This window comes from Xyrauchen texanus, chromosome 24 (assembly GCF_025860055.1).
Source record: "Xyrauchen texanus isolate HMW12.3.18 chromosome 24, RBS_HiC_50CHRs, whole genome shotgun sequence".
NCBI lineage: Eukaryota > Metazoa > Chordata > Actinopteri > Cypriniformes > Catostomidae > Xyrauchen > Xyrauchen texanus.
Window position 1 is genome coordinate 1,174,188 of NC_068299.1, and position 25,415 is coordinate 1,199,602.

The following is a 25,415-nucleotide window of genomic DNA, read 5'->3' on the forward strand; positions in this document are numbered from 1 at the left end:
AGTCTGAAAAATGTGTCTTATTTCTCTCCTCGTCTCACGGGGGTCACTGACCTCGGTTTGCCCATCGTCCATCATCGTAAAGAAGGCAAAAGCGACAGGCTGCCCGGCATACATCAAACACCTCTTGTTTTCGGGCGATCTTGGCCAGTGATGCCCATAATTTAACCCTGACAACAACAACAACAACAAAAATCAGTGATTCCCTCGGCATGCCCGTTACTGTCAGACTATATGAGAGATGCTTTTTTCGGCTTTATGGCATATTCTCATATTCTGCACCTGCCTTGAAAACTTGACAATGTCTTGCGTGCAGCTCCAATGATTTTCACAATGAACAGCACCAGCTGTACTTTAGTGACTAAATACACATTCAAAGGTTTGTGAGTGACAAATGTATTTGTGATAGTGACTCCTGTAATCCCTGCCCTCAACGTCCCATCATATTGACATCAAACACGCCCCTTGATGAGTCACGCCCACAGTCATTGGATACAATTCTTTTATTGACACTTTAGATTTGTTTCCAGTGAGATATTGAGTTTATATAGTGACTGTTGCTACTCTACAAACAACATTCTTTTAAAAAAAAATATTAGAATATTAGTTTTTCATATTCAGGTTGGCATTGAGCATGTACAAGCAGCGTTTAAGCACTGCGCACAGTCAAAGTCTGTCGCCACCCCCCCCCAACCAAATTGGGGAAATGTTTAGCAGTAATGTGTACATGATTATAGTGAGTAAACACACACACACACACACACACACCTCTCTCGGTCATCTGCGTTCTTGTCCAGTCCAGTCAAATGACCTTTGACCTTCTGAATGCAGCTGGCATGTTCTTGGGCTTTAGCAGCGAGGTGTTCCAGATGTCCTTGTGCTTCACTACCAACTGAACAATCACAATATACAACAACATCAGCTCAATCCATACAGCTCGATATGCACTCGCACTCACGCACACAAACTCACTCGCGCGCACGCACGCACGCGTTCACTCACACTCAGACACACACTTACAGACACACACTCACACTCAGACACACACTCTCAGACACACACACTCTCAGACACACTCTCAGACACACACACTCTCAGACACACACACTCTCAGACACACACACTCTCTCTCAGACACACACACTCTCTCTCAGACACACACACTCTCTCTCAGACACACACACTCTCTCTCAGACACACACACTCTCAGACACACTCTCTCTCAGACACACACACACTCTCAGACACACACACACTCTCAGACACACACACTCTCAGAAACACACACTCTCAGACACACACACTCTCAGACACACTCTCTCTCAGACACACACACTCTCAGACACACACACACTCAGACACACACACTCTCTAAGACACACACTCACACACTCTCAGACACACACACTCTCTCAGACACACACACTCTCTCAGACACACACACTCTCTCAGACACACACTCTCTCTCAGACACACACACACACACACACACACACACAATGCTCTCAGATGCATGTGTCAGACTAATGCAGTACTGAGAAGGGTTAATAGACTTCAGAGAGCATCACTGATCTGTGTGTCTGTGCCTCAGGCTGTCAGCTCCAGGGGAATCCAGGCAACGATTACACACACTGCCTTAATGTATAAAACCAAAGAACATCTGGATTTATATTCCACATGTGGATCTGACAAGAGGACTTCTACAGTCTGCTCATGTAGCCGCACCGTCGACCAACAGAATGACGTCTGGCCAAGAACCGGCCATTAAACTGACATGTAAACGGAGCAACTGCAGTTTGTGTAGTTTTTAAATATCATATGTAGGGGCGGGATTCTCAAATAGATCATTCTACAATGAACAATGACCTGGCACGTGTGCCCTTACTCCCAGAAGTTGCATGACATCAGCCAATCAGATTAGAGCTTGTCAGATCAAGGAAGTGTTTTCCAGTTTGGAAACTCTTTACAATGAGGTGTGCATTAAATCGTCGGAGAATGGACTGCGGGTGTACTGACTAAAACAGTGCCAAAAAAAGAAAGATAAAGAATATAAATGTGTAGAAAACCTCCAACCTTTCATTTTACTGTCGGCATCTAAGACCAGCTGGAACGCATCAGGTGCCAGTGTGATTCCAGCATTAACCAGCAGGGGGCGCCGCTTTTCCTTAGTCTCAAGGCCTTTGTCCTCCTTAGCCTGTTAAAATAGCATCATTTATTCTTATCACACACCAGAGCTCTGTTCCAAACCTTAATGAGCGGTCTATTTAGACAGTTCAGACACGTAAGCCCTTAGGTTTATACACATCGCACGCCACCGTTACACAACTCTAAAGCAACTCATGAATGCATTGTGACAATTGTTTGGATGATTCGTTTAATGCTGATGTATAATTTGGGCTATCGATTTAACGTGTTAATTCAGTGCGATTAACTATATGATTTCTTTTTACAATGAATCATGTTCCCGGATAGTTATCAGGAATATTCCTACCATCGGAGCAATTCAAGCTTGAAGTACCACCTGTTTTCAGCAGGGGGCAGTAAGTGAAACTCCAGCTGTCCGGACAATAAAACACACTCAGAGTTGTTTGACATGTGGTCAGGGCTGGACTGGCAATCTGGCATACCGGCCATTTTCTCGGTGGGCCGACGCACTTTGGGGCCGATCAGGGGCGGACCGGTCTGCGGGAGAACTGAGCGGGCTGGTGGGTCAGCCGCGAAATGTGCCGAATGGGCCGCGGTAAGCAAAAATGAGCCGCCGCGTTATGCAGAACGGAGCACAATTCGAATCCAGGGATCTCAAAACTTGTTTTTCTAAGTTGCTAACTTGACACTGCAGCCCAAAAACTCCAAATGAATTGAGACACTCCAAAAGTGAAACAACATGTCTTGTGTGAACAGCCCTTTTTTTAGACCGTAGCTCACTAGGTTTTGTGCTCGCAACACCATTAACCTTATTAGTTTCAATTCATTTGAAATAAACAGCATTATATAATGGAACAGTCAGACTGAAGCCGGACCTGTTGGATGAGTTGTGCGGCACGGTCCTCCAGACGTGCAGGTGTGCCGTGGGGAGAAGAGCGCAGCTGCAGGAGGTGTAAAGACGAGGACAGATGCTGGTAGTGACGTCCCCTCTGATCCAGCTCAAGAGCTTTCTGAAGATGTTTCATGGCGCTCTCCAGCTTTTCATCCTCTTCTTCAATAACGGCCAGCTCAGTGTGAACGTGACACAACACATCCACCAGCATACTGCGAAACACACAAAACCTCTCAAGTCACTCGCTGTTTAAAGGAATCATTATTTACTCATACTCATGTCATTTAAACCCATATGACTGACAGTAAAACACAAACGGAGAATGCTCCGCCTGCTTGTTTCCATACAGTAAAAACACACAGTGACCAGCGACTGTCAAAGTCCAAAATGCACCCAAAAAATAAATATTGTTTAAGAAGAGGCATGAGTCATATGGACAACTCTTATGATACTTGTTTATTTGTCAGGGACTTTACACATTAATCAGACATCTCATTGATGTACATCATGTGCCAGATTTAGCCAAAAAGAATAATTTTCATCTGCTGTCAGCAGGGAAGGATTACAGACCAGGCCAATGGGGCCAGTGCCCAGGGGCCATTGGCTGCCCGGGGGTGCCCTTGAATACCAGGGGCCCTTGACTGCCCGGGGGTGCCCTTGACTACCAGGGGGCCCTTGGCTGCCTGGGGGTGCCCTTGACTACCAGGGGGCCCTTAGCTACCCGGGGGTGCCCTTGACTACCATGGGGCCCTTGGCTGCCCGGGGGTGCCCTTGACTACCAGGGGGCCCTTGGCTGCCCGGGGGTGCCCTTGACTACCAGGGGCCCTTGACTGCCCGGGGGTGCCCTTGACTACCAGGGGGCCCTTGGCTGCCCGGGGGTGCCCTTGACTACCAGGGGGCCCTTAGCTACCCGGGGGTGCCCTTGACTACCATGGGGCCCTTGGCTGCCCGGGGGTGCCCTTGACTACCATAGGGCCCTTAGCTGCCCGGGGGTGCCCTTGACTACCAGGGGGCCCCCTTGACTACCAGGGAGCCCTTGACTGCCCGGGGGTGCCCTTGACTACCAGGGGGCCCTTGACTGCCCGGGGGTGCCCTTGACTACCAGGGGGCCCTTGACTGCCCGGGGGGGCCCTTGACTTCCAGGGGGCCCTTGACTGCCCGGGGGGGCCCTTGACTTCCAGGGGGCCCTTGACTGCCTGGGGGTGCCCTTGACTGCCCAGGGGGGCCCTTGACTTCCAGGGGGCCCTTGACTGCCCGGGGTGCCCTTGACTTCCAGGGGGACATTGACTGCCCGGGGATGCCCTTGACTACCAGGGGGCCCTTGACTGCCCGGGGGTGCCCTTGACTACCAGGGTGCCCTTGACTGCCTGGGGGTGCCCTTGACTTCCAGGGGGCCCTTGACTGCCCGGGGGTGCCCTTGACTACCAGGGTGCCCTTGACTGCCCGGGGGTGCCCTTGACTACCAGGGTGCCCTTGACTGCCCGGGGGTGCCCTTGACTTCCAGGGGGTCCTTGACTGCCCGGGGGTGCCCTTGACTACCAGGGTGCCCTTGACTGCCTGGGGGTGCCCTTGACTGCCTAGGGGTGCCCTTGACTGCCTAGGGGTGCCCTTGACTGCCCGGGGGTGCCCTTGACTACCAGGGTGCCCTTTACTGCCTAGGGGTGCCCTTGACTACCAGGGTGCCCTTGACTGCCTAGGGGTGCCTTTGACTACCAGGGGGCCCTTGACTGCCCGGGGGTGCCCTTGACTACCAGGGTGCCCTTGACTGCCTGGGGGTGCCCTTGACTACCAGGGTGCCCTTGACTGCCTGGGGGTGCCCTTGACTACCAGGGTGCCCTTGACTGCCTAGGGGTGCCCTTGACTGCCCGGGGGTGCCCTTGACTACCAGGGTGCCCTTTACTGCCTAGGGGTGCCCTTGACTACCAGGGTGCCCTTGACTGCCTAGGGGTGCCTTTGACTACCAGGGGGCCCTTGACTGCCCGGGGGTGCCCTTGACTACCAGGGGGCCCTTGACTGCCCGGGGGTGCCCTTGACTACCAGGGGGTGCCCTTGACTGCCCGGGGGTGCCCTTGTCTTGGCACTTTAATTATAGTTTTATTAGATTATAAAAACATGTTCAGCACAAAATATTTCCATTACTATAAACTTCAGCTTCTCTAACTTTAATAAATAACAACATATATTCATTCTGAAACTTGTGAAATAAAGCCCAAAGTGTGCCTTTCAAAAGATACGACAACTGTGTCCAAACTCCAAAGTGTCCCGTAAATACAACCATTTCAGTTCAGGTCATTTTCATGCTTTGTGCTCAAAAAAGTGGCACATCAACTGTGCTATTCAGAGGACACAACTATGATTGAAATGCAGTACTCCCGTGTCTCCTCTAGAGTGTCAGAAGAGATCTCAATGTCTCAAACTGTGCTCAGATTTACCAAGATCCCAAAGTGTTCAATCAAAAGTCAGAACTTCTCAGCAAATTCTCCCAAGAGCAATTTCACTCATATATGTCTATTTTAATTTCACCTGTCTGTACTCTCCAGGGCTCGTACAAGGTTTTGGAGAGGTTTTTGGATTCTCTTTCTGAGGTTGTGTTGCAGGAGAGGCATGCAGGTGTTCCACTGAGACGCACAGACCGCTTGAGTCACCCGAGAGTCTCCGTCCTTCAGTGCCGTCTGCAGTAACGCATCCAACCGGGCGATTACACTCAACTGGAGCTGTAAGAACCGAGAACGGCACTCAATGCTGGATCACTCACTGCAATCGGTATTTTTGTCCTGTTGTCCAGTAAAAATATGTAAACATGGATGCAAAAATGTGTATATAGAATTATCTTAAAATAAAGAAGCGTACATGTGGTATTAAAGGAATAGCTCACACACAAATTAAAATTCTGTCATCATTTACTCACCTTCATGCCATCCCAGATGTGTGAGACTTTCTGTCTTCAGCAGAACACAAATTATGATTTGTACAAGAATATTTCAGCTCTGTAGGTCCATACAATGTAACCGAATGGTGACCAGAGCTTTGAAGCTCCAGAAAGCACATAAAGGCAGCATAGAAGTAATCCATAATACTCCAGTGGTTTAATCCACGTCTTCTGAAGTGATATGACAGGTGTAGGTAAGAAACAGATCAATATTTAAATCAGTTTTTCACTCTAAATGTCCACTTTCACTTTTAGGTCTGAAAGTCACATGTGGTGTTTGTTTAGTTTCACGTTCTCATCTGAAAGTGAAAGTGAAAGTGGAGATTTAAGGTTTAAAAAAAATACTTTAATATTGATCTGTTTCTCACCAACACCCATCATCACTTCTGAAGACATGGATTAAACCACTGGAGTCATATGGACTACGTTTATGCTGCCTTTATGTGCTTTTTGGAGCTTCAAAGTTCTGGCCACCATTCGGTTACATTGTACGGACCAACAGAGCTGAAATATTCTTCTAAAAATCTTAATTTGTGTTTTGCTGAAGAAAGAAAGTCACACATCTGGGATGACATGAGGATGAGTAAATGATGACAGTCATCACATCTTATGCATCTTTGCCTCTCAAGTAAATATATCTTGTTCAATGGGCGTTTAGACTAAAAAACATGACAAAAATACTGATTATAAAAATATGTTTGCAGTCCTGGCAACAAACTGTTCATAATTTATGTGAATGAATGCAAATATCCTTTTCAAAACAACATTCCCGGGACTTTCCCAAAGTTTTAAACTAAGTACTCCACAATAATAAAATATGACGATGATGTAATAAGACAGTACCATCACACTGGATCTGGAGTAATTCTCAATTCTGTCTCTCTGCTTGTGAAGGTCGAGCTCACACTGCACACACTCCATCATTATGCGCTGACCGACCTTCAGGAGAAGAACACAAGAGCTTTGGGCTTACTGGAATATAATGGGAAAGACAGGACCAGTGTAAGTGAAAGAGAGGGAACCCTGGAGTGGACTCACGTTGACCTTTGCAGCTCGGAGCTCCTTCAGGCAGTCGGATGCCACCTGCTGTTGCCGTAACTGCAGCGAGAGAAACGCCAACTCCAACAACAACGCAATCCTGAAATCATGAACAACGAATCATTGCTGAGAAACTCTCGCAGCGACAGGAAACACAGAATGAAGACTGTGGGGATGGGATCAGGGTTGAATGAGAGAAAAGAAGTCATTATGATGTCAGAGTCAGCCAGTCGTTATTGCACGGGTCTCTGGAATACTCGATTCTGATTGGTCAGTCGTCTCATCTAGCGGTCTGATATTTCTCAATAACAACACGCGGGTATTGCGAGTCATCTGTCCTACTTCTCGTATCACTCTGCAAGTACTGTAAGCTAATTCAATCATTTCAACACAAATCAATTTTGCAATATTCATTTTTGGCAATTAGTCGTGTAATAAGCGGGATAACGAGCAGTCACATGCACAAATTGCAAACAGATATCAACAGGTTAATTGGAGATCAGGAGGGGGAACTTGGCTTCACATAATGCAGTGCAAATCAATATTTCATGTGCATTTATTTATTTAGTAGGATGCCATGTAATGTACAGTCAGCTGGAACATTATCTCAAAATAAACCCCTTCAGGATGATACTGTCATCTGCAGCATGTCACACTATAGCAAAATAAACTCTATATTGGTCATTATTGATTATACAGTCCACATTGATTTGAGTTGAAATGATTTATGTGAGTAGAAAGAGAGTGCACGGTGACATGACACACATTTACTACATCTATGCAGCATAACTGGTTGCCTATGACAACAGTCATACTATGTAGTCTAGTGGTCATTATACAAAAGTATTCGAGTGCATAATGCTGTTATTGACCAATCAGAATGAAGTATTTCAGAAAGCCTTTATACGTTTATCTGAGAGCAAAATAATGATATGCATGTTAAACATCCCTGCGGATCAGCATGACACTATCAGATGCGTGTGAACTGATGATGACACACCTGTCACTCGGAGGCATGGAAGAGCGGTGATACAGGACAGGACTAGGACTGTAAGTGTTAGGTGCAGGACTGGAGCGCTGGGTGTTTTGTGGATCATTTGGGCTGTTAATATCAGGCGGAGGGCCTGAGTCAGGGGTGCTGGGTGAAGAACGGAAGTTCTGGGTGTTTGGAGATGATCTAGAGCTCTCGAGTGTGAGGCTGGAGACGGGGATATCAGGCGGGCCGCTGGAGCTTCGGCTTTTCGCTTTGGGTTGAGGAGTGGAGTTATTAATGCTGGATGGGGACCGGAGCTTTGGGTTCTTTGGGCGTTGGGTTTTTGGGGTTCTGATGACTTGATCAGCAGCAGCAAAATCTCTTTTAGTGTGGCCAAATCATCTCTTCTTCCATTAACCTCAACCATACTGCAGAGAACACGGACACAAACATCAGTACAGTATCATTGATGTAATGCTCATACAAGCTAAAAAGCACCATTAGAGTGCAACATCCCCCGCCAATTTATATAGCTGTAATGGTAAACGGTCTGCACTTATATAGCGCCTTTTTAACCTTAGCAGTATTCAAAGCGCTTTACACTGTGACTCATTCACACATTCATACACAAATGATGGCAGAGCTGCATGTAAGGTATTAGCCTGCCATTGGGAGCAACTTGGGGTTCAGTGTCTTGCCCAAGGACACTTCGGCATGTGGAGTCATGTGGGCCGGGAATCGAACCACCAACCCTGTGATTAGTGGCCAACCTGCTCTACCACCTGAGCCACAGCCGCCTGGCACAGCTGTATTTTTCCCATAGGGATTTCATAAAACCCTTAATTAAAGAGTTGTGCACCATGAATCAAACCAACCAGCTCTGAGGTGAATCACAACATGACAAAATTTGATTCGAAGCAAAAAAGTGTTTGAATGTGACAAAAATACAAGCCTGTGCACTTAACACCTTTAACGAGGGAATGAACTACAATGCCATGAATCGTTGACAAGCGTGTCGCACAAGCCCTCACAAGTGAAGCCCAAAGCGTCTCGATCGCCCCCGGTGGCTGGTCCTAGTATAGGTCATAAGCCCCGCCTCCCCATGTTATTCAACGGGACGTGAGACCAACTAAACAATTCAATTACACTTCACATATCTTTTTTCCAAAGATAGTTTCTGTCATTTACTGTCGTTTCTATCACGTTGATGTCATTTCAAGTGTTTGTTTTCAAAATAAGTTTGTTTTTAGTTATTTGATGCTATAAAAACGCTGCTGTGACATCATGATTGACAGCTGTGATTGACAGGTTCTCTGAGTGAAGTAGTCACTGAAGCACCAACGGACTTTTTTTCGGGATCTTCGGAGGACTGAGGAGATTGGAGCTTTAAATTTAATATCTACATTTCTATAATTAATTATTTCACACCGTCATAAGTCAAAAGTCAAAAGGGGCGTGTGCTTGTGATTGATTCAGCGAGAGTGAGGACGGGGCTTTGATTTCGCGGCTTTACTTCCTGCTCACTACCGCGCAGGTCTGGTCCCGAAATCGCAACTGCGCAGACTCAAGTCCCAAGATGTCAGCGCCATATCGGGACACTGGCGGCTTCAGGTCTCACCAATGGAAAAGAGCGAAGGGGCGTCGGCCATCTTTTTTTACAGTCTATGATCGTTACTAATGGCGTAATTAAACGCTGGAAACATACAGCGTAAAACGAACGATTTTAAATAGTTGCTTTTAAGTGTAGAAACAACATATGTACATTTTATTGCAAATATATAATACGTTTTTAGTGTGTTGAAAAGTGACTCGACTGCATCATTCATTGGAGTGGGCGGTCGCTGCAGAGCTCTTTTGATGCACTTTGTTGAACGTGATTCTATGATTGGTGGATCTCTGTTTAGGATTATGGGTAGTGTAGTTCTTCACTAGGAATTCTGCAATTAAACATGATTATTTTTTAAATAACACGGACCGATGGCTTAAACAGAAGCATATACAATCGATTAACAACCTCAGAGCTCATGGTAGGTCTATCTGTATAGGTTTATAAGTTATTGTTAATACTCAATTAGTCTATGGAGAGTTGCTACACCAGCAGAACTACAGCAATGCTGCACTTGATCTCCGCTGTCAGCAGCTAAATCAGATCGTTTAAACAGTGGAGCGAACACTGCTTCTTTATGCCCCCTGTTCAAGTGTATGGATATACTAAAACAAGCCAAATGTTCCAGAAGAACCTTGAATTTGCACGAATCTCCTTGAAGACAAATCTCTGAGATCTTCTGTGCATGAATGTGAATGTGTACTTGAACTCATAAATGAATCTTACTGTTTAAGCTTCTGAATCTTATAGGTCACAATCAATTTGGGATTTGCTTTATTCAACATGTCAGAAACATCCATGAGGTTGTGTCGAACCTGTGGAGGAAATACAGCAGTTAGAGTCAGGACCAACCAGAGGGCTGTGTTTACAAAAAGCATCATGTGCATATAAGCTGGTCGTATGAATGATCATATGAATCATCTTAGAATTACGGACCATTTCCCAAAGGCATCGTAGCTCAAGTAGTAGCTTGGTGAGAAACAGATCAATATTTAAGTCCTTTTTTTTTAAATAAATCTCCACTTTCACTTTCGCCGATATGCATTCTTTGTGCATACCGCCACCTACTGGACAGGGAGGAGAATTTAAATTAAAAAAGTACTTAAATATCGCTCTGCTTCTCACCCACATCTATCATATCACTTCTGAAGACATGGATTAAACCACTGGAGTCTTATGGATTACTTTTATGCTGCATTTATGGGCTTTTAGGAGCTTCAAAGTCACCATTCACTTTCATTGTATGAACCAAAATAGCTGAAATATTCTTCTACAAATCTTCATTTGTGTTCTGCTGAAGAAAGAAAGTATCACACACATCTTGACTTGAGGGTGAGTAAATGATGAGAGAATTTAAATTTTTGGGTGTACTATCCCTTTAATTGGATCATAAAGAGACTCATGCTCAACTGAAGGCCAATCGCGAAATTACACCTAATCTTAATACAGTTATTATTGCAATGCTAACAACTGATGCAGAATACAATAAATTTAATATCAGATACTTAATGAACATTTCATTTACTGTTAAATAATGTTAAATAATACTTTTATAATATATTTAAATGCATGACATGGACGCATAAATGTGCAGCTCAACTTACAGATGAATCTGTGAACACTAAACATCACAAAGGCATCTCGACTGTGTAAAAACGGACTGTCTATAAGCAATAGATTATTCTGCACAAAAGAAAGTTTCATTATGTAGATAATTAGAATAAACACGTACTGTAACTTTAAACGTAAATTCCAAGTGGCGTGCGAGACATTTCAGCACTACACAAATGGACAGCGACACTTAAATAGCAGGTAAAGTTTTGTGAAACTAATATGTTCAATATAGCTGCAATTAACGGGTTCAAGCCTTTTAAGAAATTTAAAAGTATGCAAAAGAGAAATGTATATGTATATGTACTTTTGTAAGTTGCTGAATTTGCAAACAGGTGTTAAATATGAAAGATGTCTTGTGTTCAACGATCCTGAAACAGGATCATTGTTATAGTGGTCTTTTCTTTTTTTTTTACTTTTTAACTGTTATAAAGCCACAAAGCAGCCAATCTCCAAAAAGGCTTTAAAAGTTTGAATATTTATTTAAGGAATTATAGGATTTTGGATGCACTTGGTCAACCCCACATGATAAATTCAACCCCCTAAATAAATAACTAAAGTTCATCTTTTCTTTGATAATTATTGACCTAAGGAGTCCTAGATGCAGTTCACAATAGCAGGTAACATTGGATAATATACGATAATTTACACACCATTTTGGCTGCTGGTGGCCATGTTTTTTTATTTGTCTGAGTCATATTGTAGTATATATATGCATTTGGCCCCTACAAGAAGCACACCAATTTTCAACTTCATTTGATAATACAGTTGCGGAGTTATGAGCATTTTTTTAGTTGTATTTATTAGCCAATACCCCCTATTGGCTAATTTGTTTGCCAATAGTGGGCGCTACAACTCAAAAAATGCTCATAACTCCGCAACTGTATTATTTTGTAACATTTGGCCTTTTTGTTTGATAGATATTGGTCAATACGTACATAATGGATGACGCCTGACCAATTCGTTGGCTCATATCTTCGCAACAATTCGACGAATCAAAATTCCTTTGATACATTTTTGTCAGGAGGTTTCATAGTAGAAACACACCAAATTTCGTACGAATCGGACAAAAGCTGTAGGAGGAGTTTGAAAAAGTAGGTTTTTCGATATTATGCATTTTTTATGGACCAAATAAAACCCATAGGATTTATGGTCCAAAACGTAAACATGATCACTATAGCGCCACCTTGAGGCCGATCGGGCCAATATGCTGATATGCTGTAGTGCTCAGGGGGAACTATCTTCCCTGAAAGATTCAGCTCTCTATGAATTACGGTTTGGGCTGCACGATCAGTTTTAGGGCAGAATAATAATAATAACTAGATAGGTACATTTCCTGAAGAAAATGTGAGTGGTGCTTGCTGTGGCAAAACTCGTCATATAGTATTTTATAACTTGTTGCTAAGCACTTAAATAATGGTAATAGAATGTTGTTAGCATGTGTTTTTCATGATGGTAGCATGTAAGTGTTATGTTTGTCTTAGCATGATGCTCGCACGTTTTTAGAATATTTTCACTTTCGCTAGGTGATGCTAGCATGTGTTAGCATGATGCTAGCACGTTTTGAGCACGTTTTAGCACTTCGCTAGGCGATGCTAGCATGTGTTAGCATGATGCTAGCACGTTTTGAGCACGTTTTAGCACTTCGCTAGGTGATGCTAGCATGTGTTAGCATGATTTTTATATGTTTTAATTCTTCGCTAGGCGATGCTAACATGTGCCAACATGATGCCAGCACGTTTTTAGCATGTTTTAGCACTTCGGTAGGCGATGCTAGCATGTGCTAGCATGATGCTAGCATATTTTTAGCATGTTTTAACACTTCACCTTTGGCAAGCACCACTAATAATAATAACAATCCTGACTAATACAATAGAGTTTCAGCCCTAATAATAACCTTGCATGTATTGAAAGCTTGTAACATATAAAACCCATCGTTATCGGGATGAGATATGAGCCAAACATAATCTGGATAATGGACAAGATAAACCTGCTGGATTTCCTGAGAGTGTGAGAGGAAGTTACAGCTGCTTCAGTCAGTGAGATGAATAAAAGTGAGTAACGTGAGACAAGAGAGAAGGCAGAAAGATGTACCTGTATGGAGAAAAGTCTGGGGTGGAGCTCTAGTTTATGAGACTCTATAAAATTGGAGGCGACCTTTGACAAAGCAGCGGCTTCCTTCACCTGCCCGGCGTCGAGCAGACATTCAAGCAGGTGTCTGAATATAAACACAAGGTGAAAACAACATGAAACATGAGGCTCCACCCCGTTCACCATGACTCACTAGAGGTCGTGCTCTTGATTACTGATACTTAGTGTCATGAGAACACGTCCAGGTCATATTTCACCCCAAATGCAAAATAAACAACCCGTATTACTGTGATGAGCATCATTATTAAGTCAGTTTTCAGTTGTAAAAATGTAAATGTCCGTAGACTATTAGCTTGTACGATTTTGGTTTAAAATCTTCTTAATTGTCATCATGTCATGTAAATGTTTATTTTTTAAATGAGCATAAATTAACCTAATTAATCTCAAATTTCCCCCAGCTCAGTGAAGACATGTACAGTATTTTTCTCCTTTTATTGCGCAATGGAACGAACAACGTTCCTTTTCTCTCTTTTAAAGTTAATGAAAGTATGTGCTTAATTCTTGGTTACATTTGTAACCGATATGAAACTACAGTCAAATTTTGCACAGTTCTTAAAGGGACACTTCACCCAAAAATGAACATTCTCTCATTTTCTATTCCCCCTCATGTCATCCCAGATGTGTGACTTTCTTTCTTCACTAGAACACAAATGAAGATTTTTAGGAGAATATCTCAGCTCTGTAGATCCATACAGTACAAGTGAATGGTGACCAGAACTTTGAACATAAAGGCAGCATAAAAGTAATCCCTACTCCAGTGGTTTAATCCATGTCTACTGAAGTGATTTGATAGGTGTGGTCATTTTTTTTTTTTTACCATAAATCTCCACTTTCACTTTCAGATGTGAAAGTGAAAGTTGAGATTTAGAGTTAAAAATGGACTTAAACATTGATCTGTTTCTTACCCATATTATATCACTTCTGAAGTCATGGATTAAACCACTGGAGTATTATGGATTACTTTTATGCTACCTTTATGTGCTTTTAGGAGCTTCAAAGTTCTGGTCACCATTCACTTGCATTGTATGGACCTACAGAGCTGAGATATTCTTCTAAAAGTCTTAATTTGTGTTCTGCAGAAGAAAGTCAGTCACACATCTGGGATGGCATGAGGATGAGTAAATGATGTGAGAATTTTCATTTTTAGGTGTACTGTCCCTTTAATAAGACCCTATAGGAAATTGCAAACAATAAAGAACAATTTTCAAAAAAGTGTTTTTTCGTAACTTGCAATTGTGGGTAAAGATAAATGACCCCATGTCGATGAACAGGCCCATATCTCCTCTTCACCTGTGTGGGTGTGTCTAACTGAGCATCAGTGGGCGGGGCCAAGGATACAATGTCAAACAATAGCATTAATGTCTAGCTTGAAGAGGCATATGCAGATGTACTTAGTTCTTGTGACATCACAAATGCAACAAATTCCAAACGAGATGTTTCAACAGACGTAAATGCTCGTTTTCTATGAAGGAGGAAGTTTTCAGTTCTGACGCTTTTATTTGTGGTTCATTGACCTCTTACGTCAAAAGATCGATTCCTCACATCATGACCCCTTTACGTTCTCTAACACATTGAAGTCACCTACAGCATGAGTTCAGCTCTCCATGTGTGATCAGCATCCTGAACCTCCTCTAGAGCATTGAGCACCTTTGTGAGAGAAGACACCAGAAGCTGACGTTGACCAGACCTGAGGAACATCCGGACGCTCTGGAGGTACAACAGCGACGCGTTGAACACCAAGAAATGGTATCTGATGGAGTCAGAGAGTGTGGCAGGGAAGATTCAGAAAGAGAAGAAATAAAACAAAAAAAACAGTCTGATTAATTATTCAAGCCATCACTGTGTCCGTACATCTCAATTTGCTCTGCATATGGACTTCAGATCTTATTTTCAATCCCAGAGAATGTTTAATGAGCTCAGAGCAACAGCCTTTCAAAGAGCCACAGGAGAACTCGACGTCCAAGAGAAATAAAGCAGTTATTGCACGAGAACTGAAGCAGGCCGATTCCAACTAATAAAGGCTTGAACACTAATTTATCCACCAGAGATCAGCATGTGTTTAGGAGAGAGTACTCAAGACATGCTCCCATCAGCAACGCCGGAGAGCTTCTGAAGAGGTAGTAATGTAATACAGTAATTATACATCCATCACTGACCAATTACAAGTTTACAGTAGATAACATAATCCTGCTGAGCTCCAAGTGCTGGACGTCCCTTGATAGTCACTTACTCGACTTGTCTTTACATTTCAAAGTGAACTCCAGGAGGAGATCTGGCAGACGTGGTGATTATGGGGCTACGTCATCCATGACCTGATGTGCTGTTTAAATATTTAAAGTCTCTCTCTCTCTGTCTCTCGCTCTCTCACACACACACACACACACACACACACACACACACACACACACACACACACACACACACACACACAGATAAACACACACACACACTCACACACACTCAGATATACACACACACACACACACACACAATCTCAGATATACACACACACACACACAAACACTCAGACACACACACACACACACTCAGATATACACACAAACACACACACACACACTCAGATATACACACACACACACACAAACACACACACACACTCAGATATACACACACACACACACACACACATCTCAGATATACACACACACACACACACAAACACTCAGACACACACACACACACTCAGATATACACACAAACACACACACACACACACTCAGATATATATACCCACACACACACACACTCAGATATACACACACACACACACACTCAGATATACACACACACACTCAGATATACACACACACACACACACACCACTCAGATATACACACACACACTCAGATATACACACACACACACACACACTCAGATATACACACACACACTCAGATATACACACACACACACACACTCAGATATACACACACACACTCAGATATATACACACACACACACACACACACACACACACACTCAGATAAATACACACACACACACACTCAGATATATACACACACACACTCAGATATATATACACACACACACACTCAGATATACACACACACACACTCAGATATATATACACACACACACACTCAGATATATATACACACACACACACACACACTCAGATATATATACACACACACACACACACACACTCAGATATACACACACACACACACACACACACACTCAGATATATATACAAACACACACACACACACACACTCAGATATATATACAAACAAACACACACACAGACACACACACACTCAGATATATACACACACACACACACACACACACACACTCAGATATATATACAAACACACACACACACACACACACACACTCAGATATATATACAAACAAACACACACACACACTCAGATATATATACAAACAAACACACACACACACTCAGATATATATACAAACAAACACACACACACACTCAGATATATATACAAACAAACACACACACAGACACACACACACACACACACACACACACACACTCAGATATATATACAAACACACACACACACACACACACACACACACTCAGATATATATACAAACAAACACACACACACACTCAGATATATATACAAACAAACACACACACACACTCAGATATATATACAAACAAACACACACACACACTCAGATATATATACAAACAAACACACACACAGACACACACACACTCAGATATATACACACACACACACACACACACACACACTCAGATATATATACAAACACACACACACACACACACACACACACTCAGATATATATACAAACAAACACACACACACACTCAGATATATACACACACACACACACACACAGTATATATACACACACACACAGTATATATATACACACACACACACACACACAGTATATATATACACACACACACACACAGTATATACACACACACACACACACACACACACACACACACACACAGCAACAGAGAAAAGAAAGCACACTGTTTACAGATAATAAACTCTACCTGGGTTTCTCTTTAGCAGTCTCAATGGCCTTCAGATAATACATCACACCTTTATTCAAGTCCTCCTGGAAATAAAACAAGGACACAAACAGGGATACATTAAATGAGAGATCAAAGGAGAGATTTATTCCTCTCTCAAGTGGAGACGAGGTGCCTCACCGGATCCCCTTGAGAAAAACTATTGCTGAGACACTCAATCACGATATACACACTGAACACCTCCGGCGTTAAACACAACTCAAACTAGAAGAAACTGTGAGAACCAGCGCCTCGAAAGAAACCTCTTTAAGTTTTTGGATTGAAAGCGGTTTGGTTGTAAAGAATACCGTCTCTAGTTTCGTTTGATATCCCGCTTTAAATATTTCATTCATTTGTTGCATGTCAGTGCGCTGATAAACATGAAGTCCACATGTGTGGAAAATAGGAACTTAACACCAAAGTTAAAAAAATATGTTGGTAATTTTGAATCATTTTCAACTCTTACACAAATCTGGATCATTGTTATATTTAGTTTTGTTAAAACTTTATTGTGTTCAGAGAGTTTATATTGAGTTATTTATACTTATTTTTTTATATGTAAAATAAGCTGCATTTCAAACTGTTCTGAGACAAGTGCAGACAGACAGCACTGGAGGTTAAGTCATGCACTAAATAGGGAGCAAGGGAGCATCCTATAGCTCTCCTATAACTGTTCTGAGACAAGTGCAGACAGACAGCACTGGAGGTTAAGTCATGCACTAAATAGGGAGCAAGGGAGCATCCTATAGCTCTCCTATAACTGTTCTGATACCAGTGCAGACAGACAGCACTGGAGGTTAAGTCATGCACTAAATAGGGAGCAAGGGAGCATCCTATAGCTCTCCTATAACTGTTCTGAGACAAGTGCAGACAGACAGCACTGGAGGTTAAGTCATGCACTAAATAGGGAGCAAGGGAGCATCCTATAGCTCTCCTATAACTGTTCTGAGACAAGTGCAGACAGACAGCACACTGGAGGTTAAGTCATGCACTAAATAGGGAGCAAGGGAGCATCCTATAGCTCTCCTATAACTGTTCTGATACCAGTGCAGACAGACAGCACTGGAGGTTAAGTCATGCACTAAATAGGGAGCAAGGGAGCATCCTATAGCTCTCCTATAACTGTTCTGATACCAGTGCAGACAGACAGCACTGGAGGTTAAGTCATGCACTAAATAGGGAGCAAGGGAGCATCCTATAGCTCTCCTATAACTGTTCTGAGACAAGTGCAGACAGACAGCACTGGAGGTTAAGTCATGCACTAAATAGGGAGCAAGGGAGCATCCTATAGCTCTCCTATAACTGTTCTGATACCAGTGCAGACAGACAGCACTGGAGGTTAAGTCATGCACTAAATAGGGAGCAAGGGAGCATCCTATAGCTCTCCTATAACTGTTCTGAGACAAGTGCAGACAGACAGCACTGGAGGTTAAGTCATGCACTAAATAGGGAGCAAGGGAGCATCCTATAGCTCTCCTATAACTGTTCTGAGACAAGTGCAGACAGACAGCACTGGAGGTTAAGTCATGCACTAAATAGGGAGCAAGGGAGCATCCTATAGCTCTCCTATAACTGTTCTGAGACAAGTGCAGACAGACAGCACTGGAGGTTAAGTCATGCACTAAATAGGGAGCAAGGGTGCATCCTATAGCTCTCCTATAACTGTTCTGAGACAAGTGCAGACAGACAGCACTGGAGGTTAAGTCATGCACTAAATAGGGAGCAAGGGAGCATCCTATAGCTCTCCTATAACTGTTCTGAGACAAGTGCAGACAGACAGCACTGGAGGTTAAGTCATGCACTAAATAGGGAGCAAGGGAGCATCCTATAGCTCTCCTATAACTGTTCTGAGACAAGTGCAGACAGACAGCACTGGAGGTTAAGTCATGCACTAAATAGGGAGCAAGGGTGCATCCTATAGCTCTCCTATAACTGTTCTGAGACAAGTGCAGACAGACAGCACTGGAGGTTAAGTCATGCACTAAATAGGGAGCAAGGGAGCATCCTATAGCTCTCCTATAACTGTTCTGAGACCAGTGCAGACAGACGGCACACTGGAGGTTAAGTCATGCACTAAATAGGGAGCAAGGGAGCATCCTATAGCTCTCCTATAACTGTTCTGAGATCAGTGCAGACAGACGGCACACTGGAGGTTAAGTCATGCACTAAATAGGGAGCAAGGGAGCATCCTATAGCTCTCCTATAACTGTTCTGAGACCAGTGCAGACAGACAGCACACTGGAGGTTAAGTCATGCACTAAATAGGGAGCAAGGGATCATCCTATAGCTCTCCTATAACTGTTCTGAGACAAGTGCAGACAGACAGCACACTGGAGGTTAAGTCATGCACTAAATAGGGAGCAAGGAAGCATCCTATAGCTCTCCTATAACTGTTCTGAGACAAGTGCAGACAGACAGCACTGGAGGTTAAGTCATGCACTAAATAGGGAGCAAGGGAGCATCCTATAGCTCTCATATAACTGTTCTGAGACCAGTGCAGACAGACAGCACACTGGAGGTTAAGTTATGCACTAAATAGGGAGCAAGGGAGCATCCTATAGCTCTCCTATAACTGTTCTGAGACCAGTGCAGACAGACAGCACTGGAGGTTAAGTCATGCACTAAATAGGGAGCAAGGGAGCATCCTATAGCTCTCATATAACTGTTCTGAGACCAGTGCAGACAGACAGCACACTGGAGGTTAAGTCATGCACTAATTAGGGAGCAAGGGAGCATCCTATAGCTCTCCTATAACTGTTCTGAGACCAGTGCAGACAGACAGCACACTGGAGGTTAAGTCATGCACTAAATAGGGAGCAAGGGAGCATCCTATAGCTCTCCTATAACTGTTCTGAGACAAGTGCAGACAGACAGCACACTGGAGGTTAAGTCATGCACTAAATAGGGAGCAAGGGAGCATCCTATAGCTCTCCTATAACTGTTCTGAGACCAGTGCAGACAGACAGCACACTGGAGGTTAAGTCATGCACTAAATAGGGAGCAAGGGAGCATCCTATAGCTCTCCTATAACTGTTCTGAGACCAGTGCAGACAGACAGCACACTGGAGGTTAAGTCATGCACTAAATAGGGAGCATCCTATATCTCTCTATGCAGTTAAGTGCGTTCACTCCTAAAATCTGATCAAAAGTTCAGTTTCAGGCTGCAGATGATGTTTGGATCACTCAACATGTTTGACACACATGGGACGATGATCATCAGTTCATAGATTCAACATTTATAATGTATAATTTTATTTTAACATGGTTGACAGTGATTGGATGATTACTTTGAATAATAATGAATTATGCTAATTTATGATTAACATGTCAAAAACATGAATAATCAACACTTTTGGACACATAATAAACAATTTGATAAAAATAAAAAAAATAAATATATATATCAGACTTTCTCTAGTTGGCATTACTTGCATCCAGGCTTTATTCTAAAATCTGCCCCGTGACAGACCGGTTTGACTCATCTAAATTTCAGTGTAGGTGTAGTTTCTATGTGACCCATATTTGACCTTTGTAGGACAGAAATGGTGGGCACACAACACTGTTTTTACTTACCTCTGTGGTAATGGCATATGGAGAGATGAGCTGCGCCTGGCACAGATACGCACGACACAGGAACTGATTCGCCGGAGGTTTCCCTTCGAAATACATCATTAGACAGTCCTGTGCAATATCACGACAGCCCAACTGAAAACACACCACATGACAACAGGAAATGAATACTTCAGTTGTTCTGCATACACAGAGACACAAACTCTGTGCCCAAACTTAAACGGCATCATACAGGTGACATGGATAGGTGGCAGATTTCGGTTCGTAACAGAGCTCTAAGGAAGCTTTTTTGTTATACATGCGTAACATTTTGTAAATGTTTGGAAAGTCGTTTCTTTTCTAGAGTCCCTGTGAAACATTGAAACTGCTTTTACAAATGAAACCCGCCAGCATCAAACATACTGTATTGCCCTACTGGCATATAATATTTTGCCACATCAGGAGGCAGATAATGGTGCTTGAAATGTGCTTTGACACTGAAGGTGAAGACTGTCATTACCCTGAGCTTATCTCACACACTCTCAGTATATATTACACAGCTCGACTGAACACACAGTGCAGAGGGTTATGCTGCTCCTGCTTCACCATCCATTTAAGATTGCTGACTTCACATCTCATTGAGCAAAAGCTCATCTGCTCAGCGCTGTCGTCAGCTCTTCTGTTCTCCAGTTATGATGGGAGTTCAAATGATTGTGTTTTTCTGTTAGGACGACACATTTGAATTATGTCAGCAGATACAAAATTATTCGCACTCAAGATGACGACCAAAATGGTGTGCGGTTCAATCTTTGTGGATAATCAAAACAAATATTCTAGCACTGTGTGTTTGAAGTCTAGGAGGCAAAACTCACAAAAGCTTCCTTAGAGCTCTGTTAGGAACCGAAATCTGCACCTTCAGAGTTCCAAGTCACCTGTATCATGCCGTTTAAGTCTCCACCTGTCTCCACCTGACTCCATGTGACTCCACATGACTCCACATGACTCCACATGTCTCCACATGACTGCATAATGACTCCACATGTCTCCACATGTCTCCATAATGACTCCATAATGTCTCCACATGTCTCCACATGTCTCCATAATGACTCCATAATCACTCCACATGACTCCACATGACTCCACGTGTCTCCACATGTCTCCATAATGACTCCACATGTCTCCACATGACTCCACGTGTCTCCACGTGTCTCCACATGTCTCCATAATGACTCCATAATGACTCCACATGACTCCACATGTCTCCACATGTCTCCATAATGACTCCACATGACTCCACATGTCTCCATATGTCTCCATAATGACTCCACATGACTCCACATGTCTCCACATGTCTCCATAATGACTCCACATGACTCCACATGTCTCCACATGACTGCATAATGACTCCACATGTCTCCACATGTCTCCACATGTCTCCATAATGACTCCATAATGACTCCACATGACTCCACATGTCTCCACATGTCTCCATAATGACTCCACATGACTCCACATGTCTCCACATGACTGCATAATGACTCCACATGTCTCCACATGTCTCCATAATGACTCCATATGACTCCACAATGACTCCACGTGTCTCCACGTGACTCCACGTGACTCCACATGACTCCACATGACTCCACCTGTCTCCACCTGTCTCCACATGACTGCATAATGACTCCACATGTCTCCACATGTCTCCATAATGACTCCACATGTCTCCACATGTCTCCATAATGACTCCATAATGTCTCCACATGTCTCCATAATGACTCCACAATGACTCCACAATGACTCCACAATGTCTCCACATGACTCCACATGTCTCCATAATGACTCCATATGACTCCACGTGACTCCATATGACTCCACATGACTCCATAATGACTCCACATGACTCCATAATGACTCCACATGTCTCCACGTGAATCCATATGACTCCACATGACTCCACATGACTCCATAATGTCTCCACGTGACTCCACATGACTCCATAATGACTCCACATGTCTCCACGTGTCGAAGTGTCCTTGGGCAAGACACTGAACCCCAAGTTGCTCCCAATGGCAGACAAACACCTTACAAGCAGCTCTACCATCATTGTTAAAAATGCGCTATGTAAGTGCAGACCATTTACCATTTAGTTTAGTTTCGTCTGACGAAAGTAACTCTAGTTGTGATGCGCCAACAAATGCTAATACACAGGAAGTGAAGTTGAAATAATGCAGACTGATGTCTTCAACAGAAGCAAATCCCATCGATTAACATCCTCCGATCTCACTCACAGTAGGTCTGTCTTTAAAGGTTAATATGTTATCGTTAAAAATAATTTCCACTATGGAGGGTGGGGGGGTTGCAGCATGAAGCATTTACACATTTCCATTATAAATATTGGGGAGGGGGGACATTTTTTGATTATTGGGGGGTTTACCTCCCCCTTATCCCCCCTATTTTGTGTGTATCTGCGTGTGTAGAGAGAGAGAGAGTGAGAGAGTGTGTGAGTATCTGTGTGTGTGTGTGTGTGAATGAGTGTATTGTGTGTGTGTGAGTGAGTGAGTGCATGTATGTGAGTGTGTGTGCACGTGTGAGAGTGTGTGTGTGTGTGAGTGAGTGTATGTGTGTGTGAGTGAGTGCATGCATATGAGTGTGTGTGCTCGTATATGAGTGTGTGTGTATGTATCTGTGTGAGAGAGAAAGAGAGAGAGAGAGAGAGAGCATGCGCGTGTGCGTGTGTGGGCATGTTTATGTGGTCTATGAGAATTTAGGTTACAAACTGGTAATTACCACCCTGTTTACAGAGATAAGAGAAACGAAATCATGCAGCGTTCTTGTCGCCAATAGAATCGCTTGATGATCCAAAGGGGGCCGTTACATGTAGTGGCAGATACACTAGTTACATGATGCGTTACATGTAGTGGCGGATACACTAGTTACATGATACGTTACATGTAGTGGCGGATACACTAGTTACATGATGCGTTACATGTAGTGGCGGATACACTAGTTACATGATGCGTTACATGTAGTGGCGGATACACTAGTTACATGATACGTTACATGTAGTGGCGGATACACTAGTTACATGATACGTTACATGTAGTGGCAGATACACTAGTTACATGATACGTTACATGTAGTGGCAGGTACACTAGTTACATGATACGTTACATGTAGTGGCAGATACACTAGTTACATGATACGTTACATGTAGTGGCAGATACACTAGTTACATGATACGTTACATGTAGTGGCAGGTACACTATTTACATGATACGTTACATGTAGTGGCAGATACACTAGTTACATGATACGTTACATGTAGTGGCAGATACACTAGTTACATGATACGTTACATGTAGTGGCAGATACACTAGTTACATGATACGTTACATGTAGTGGAAGATACACTAGTTACATGATACGTTACATGTAGCGGCAGATACACTAGTTACATGATACGGTCACAGTCATGATCCTCTCATCCCTCATCCGGTTGAAATAAGTCATACTGGATTGGAACAACATGAGGGTGAGGAAATGATGGCAGAGATCTAAGCGTTTAAACAGCACAGGTAAAGAGTGATGATGATGCTCACCTGTAGAGACTGTTCTGCACACAGCACACAGAGTTCAGACAGAACTGATCTGCCATCAGACACAGACTGACCTGAAACTCTGATCAGATCATATGCCTTCCTCAGAGACACACGATCTAAACACAATTACAATAATGTCACTTTCTGAATAAACACATCAGTTAATGTCTTCAAGTTTGATTAAATATATATATATATATATATGATGTTTGTGATACCTGTTTTCTCTTGAGCTTTTGATAAATATTGTCGAGCACGCAGATCCATTATTGTTTATTCGAGTGCAGCTAAGCAACTAGAGCGAGTGTTGACGCGTCGCTTAGCAACGGGGTGCTCAACGGGAAGCGCGCAGGATCAAAGTTCCAAAAAGAAACGTTGTAAAAAAGGGAACTTCGAATTATCCGTTACACATATCGCATGTCAAGTACCACTAATAGCATCTATTTGCTTTAAAGCTGTAAAGTAGAAACACATTTTTTTTTTTAAGTTGGATATTCTTGGGGAACTTCAAAAAGGTGCTACTTTAGGTATGGAGGACGAAACATGCAAGATAAATAAATAGATAAATACATAAATAAATAATTCATTTTGAACCCCCAACATATTTGTGCATAAATGCATAGATATTTTCAATGTATTTATTTAAATGCACCCATCAATGCAAACATAATTTAATCTAAAACATAAAAGGGCGAGTCGCACACCGGATGCTTCTGGCAGACGCCGTGTTGTAAAATTTGAAACAATAGTTTTCTATGCGAGTATGCACACTGCCGCCACTCTGCATCTGTCCGCGGCGCCCGGGTACTACTCCGGATGCTACGGATCGCAACTTGCATATTTTCCCTTA

General features: G+C 43.0%; 1 protein-coding gene across 1 annotated transcript in view; it reads right to left on the reverse strand.

Moving 5' to 3' along the window:
- LOC127617486 (cilia- and flagella-associated protein 46) overlaps positions 1 to 24,887 on the reverse strand; it is a 97,462-nt gene extending 72,575 nt beyond the window's left edge. Inside the window, exons 1-15 of the mRNA XM_052089463.1 lie at positions 24,784 to 24,887; positions 24,566 to 24,681; positions 20,991 to 21,122; positions 17,400 to 17,464; positions 14,928 to 15,092; positions 13,286 to 13,409; positions 10,307 to 10,395; positions 7,968 to 8,402; positions 7,002 to 7,101; positions 6,807 to 6,902; positions 5,558 to 5,748; positions 3,018 to 3,246; positions 2,071 to 2,191; positions 766 to 889; positions 52 to 167 (exon numbers count right to left, since the gene is read on the reverse strand). Of these exons, the coding sequence (XP_051945423.1) occupies positions 52 to 167; positions 766 to 889; positions 2,071 to 2,191; positions 3,018 to 3,246; positions 5,558 to 5,748; positions 6,807 to 6,902; positions 7,002 to 7,101; positions 7,968 to 8,402; positions 10,307 to 10,395; positions 13,286 to 13,409; positions 14,928 to 15,092; positions 17,400 to 17,464; positions 20,991 to 21,122; positions 24,566 to 24,681; positions 24,784 to 24,832 (2,152 nt within the window). The 5' untranslated portion in view covers positions 24,833 to 24,887. The remainder of the gene's footprint in view (positions 1 to 51; positions 168 to 765; positions 890 to 2,070; positions 2,192 to 3,017; positions 3,247 to 5,557; positions 5,749 to 6,806; positions 6,903 to 7,001; positions 7,102 to 7,967; positions 8,403 to 10,306; positions 10,396 to 13,285; positions 13,410 to 14,927; positions 15,093 to 17,399; positions 17,465 to 20,990; positions 21,123 to 24,565; positions 24,682 to 24,783) is intronic.
- Between the last annotated feature and the right edge of the window lie 528 nt (positions 24,888 to 25,415).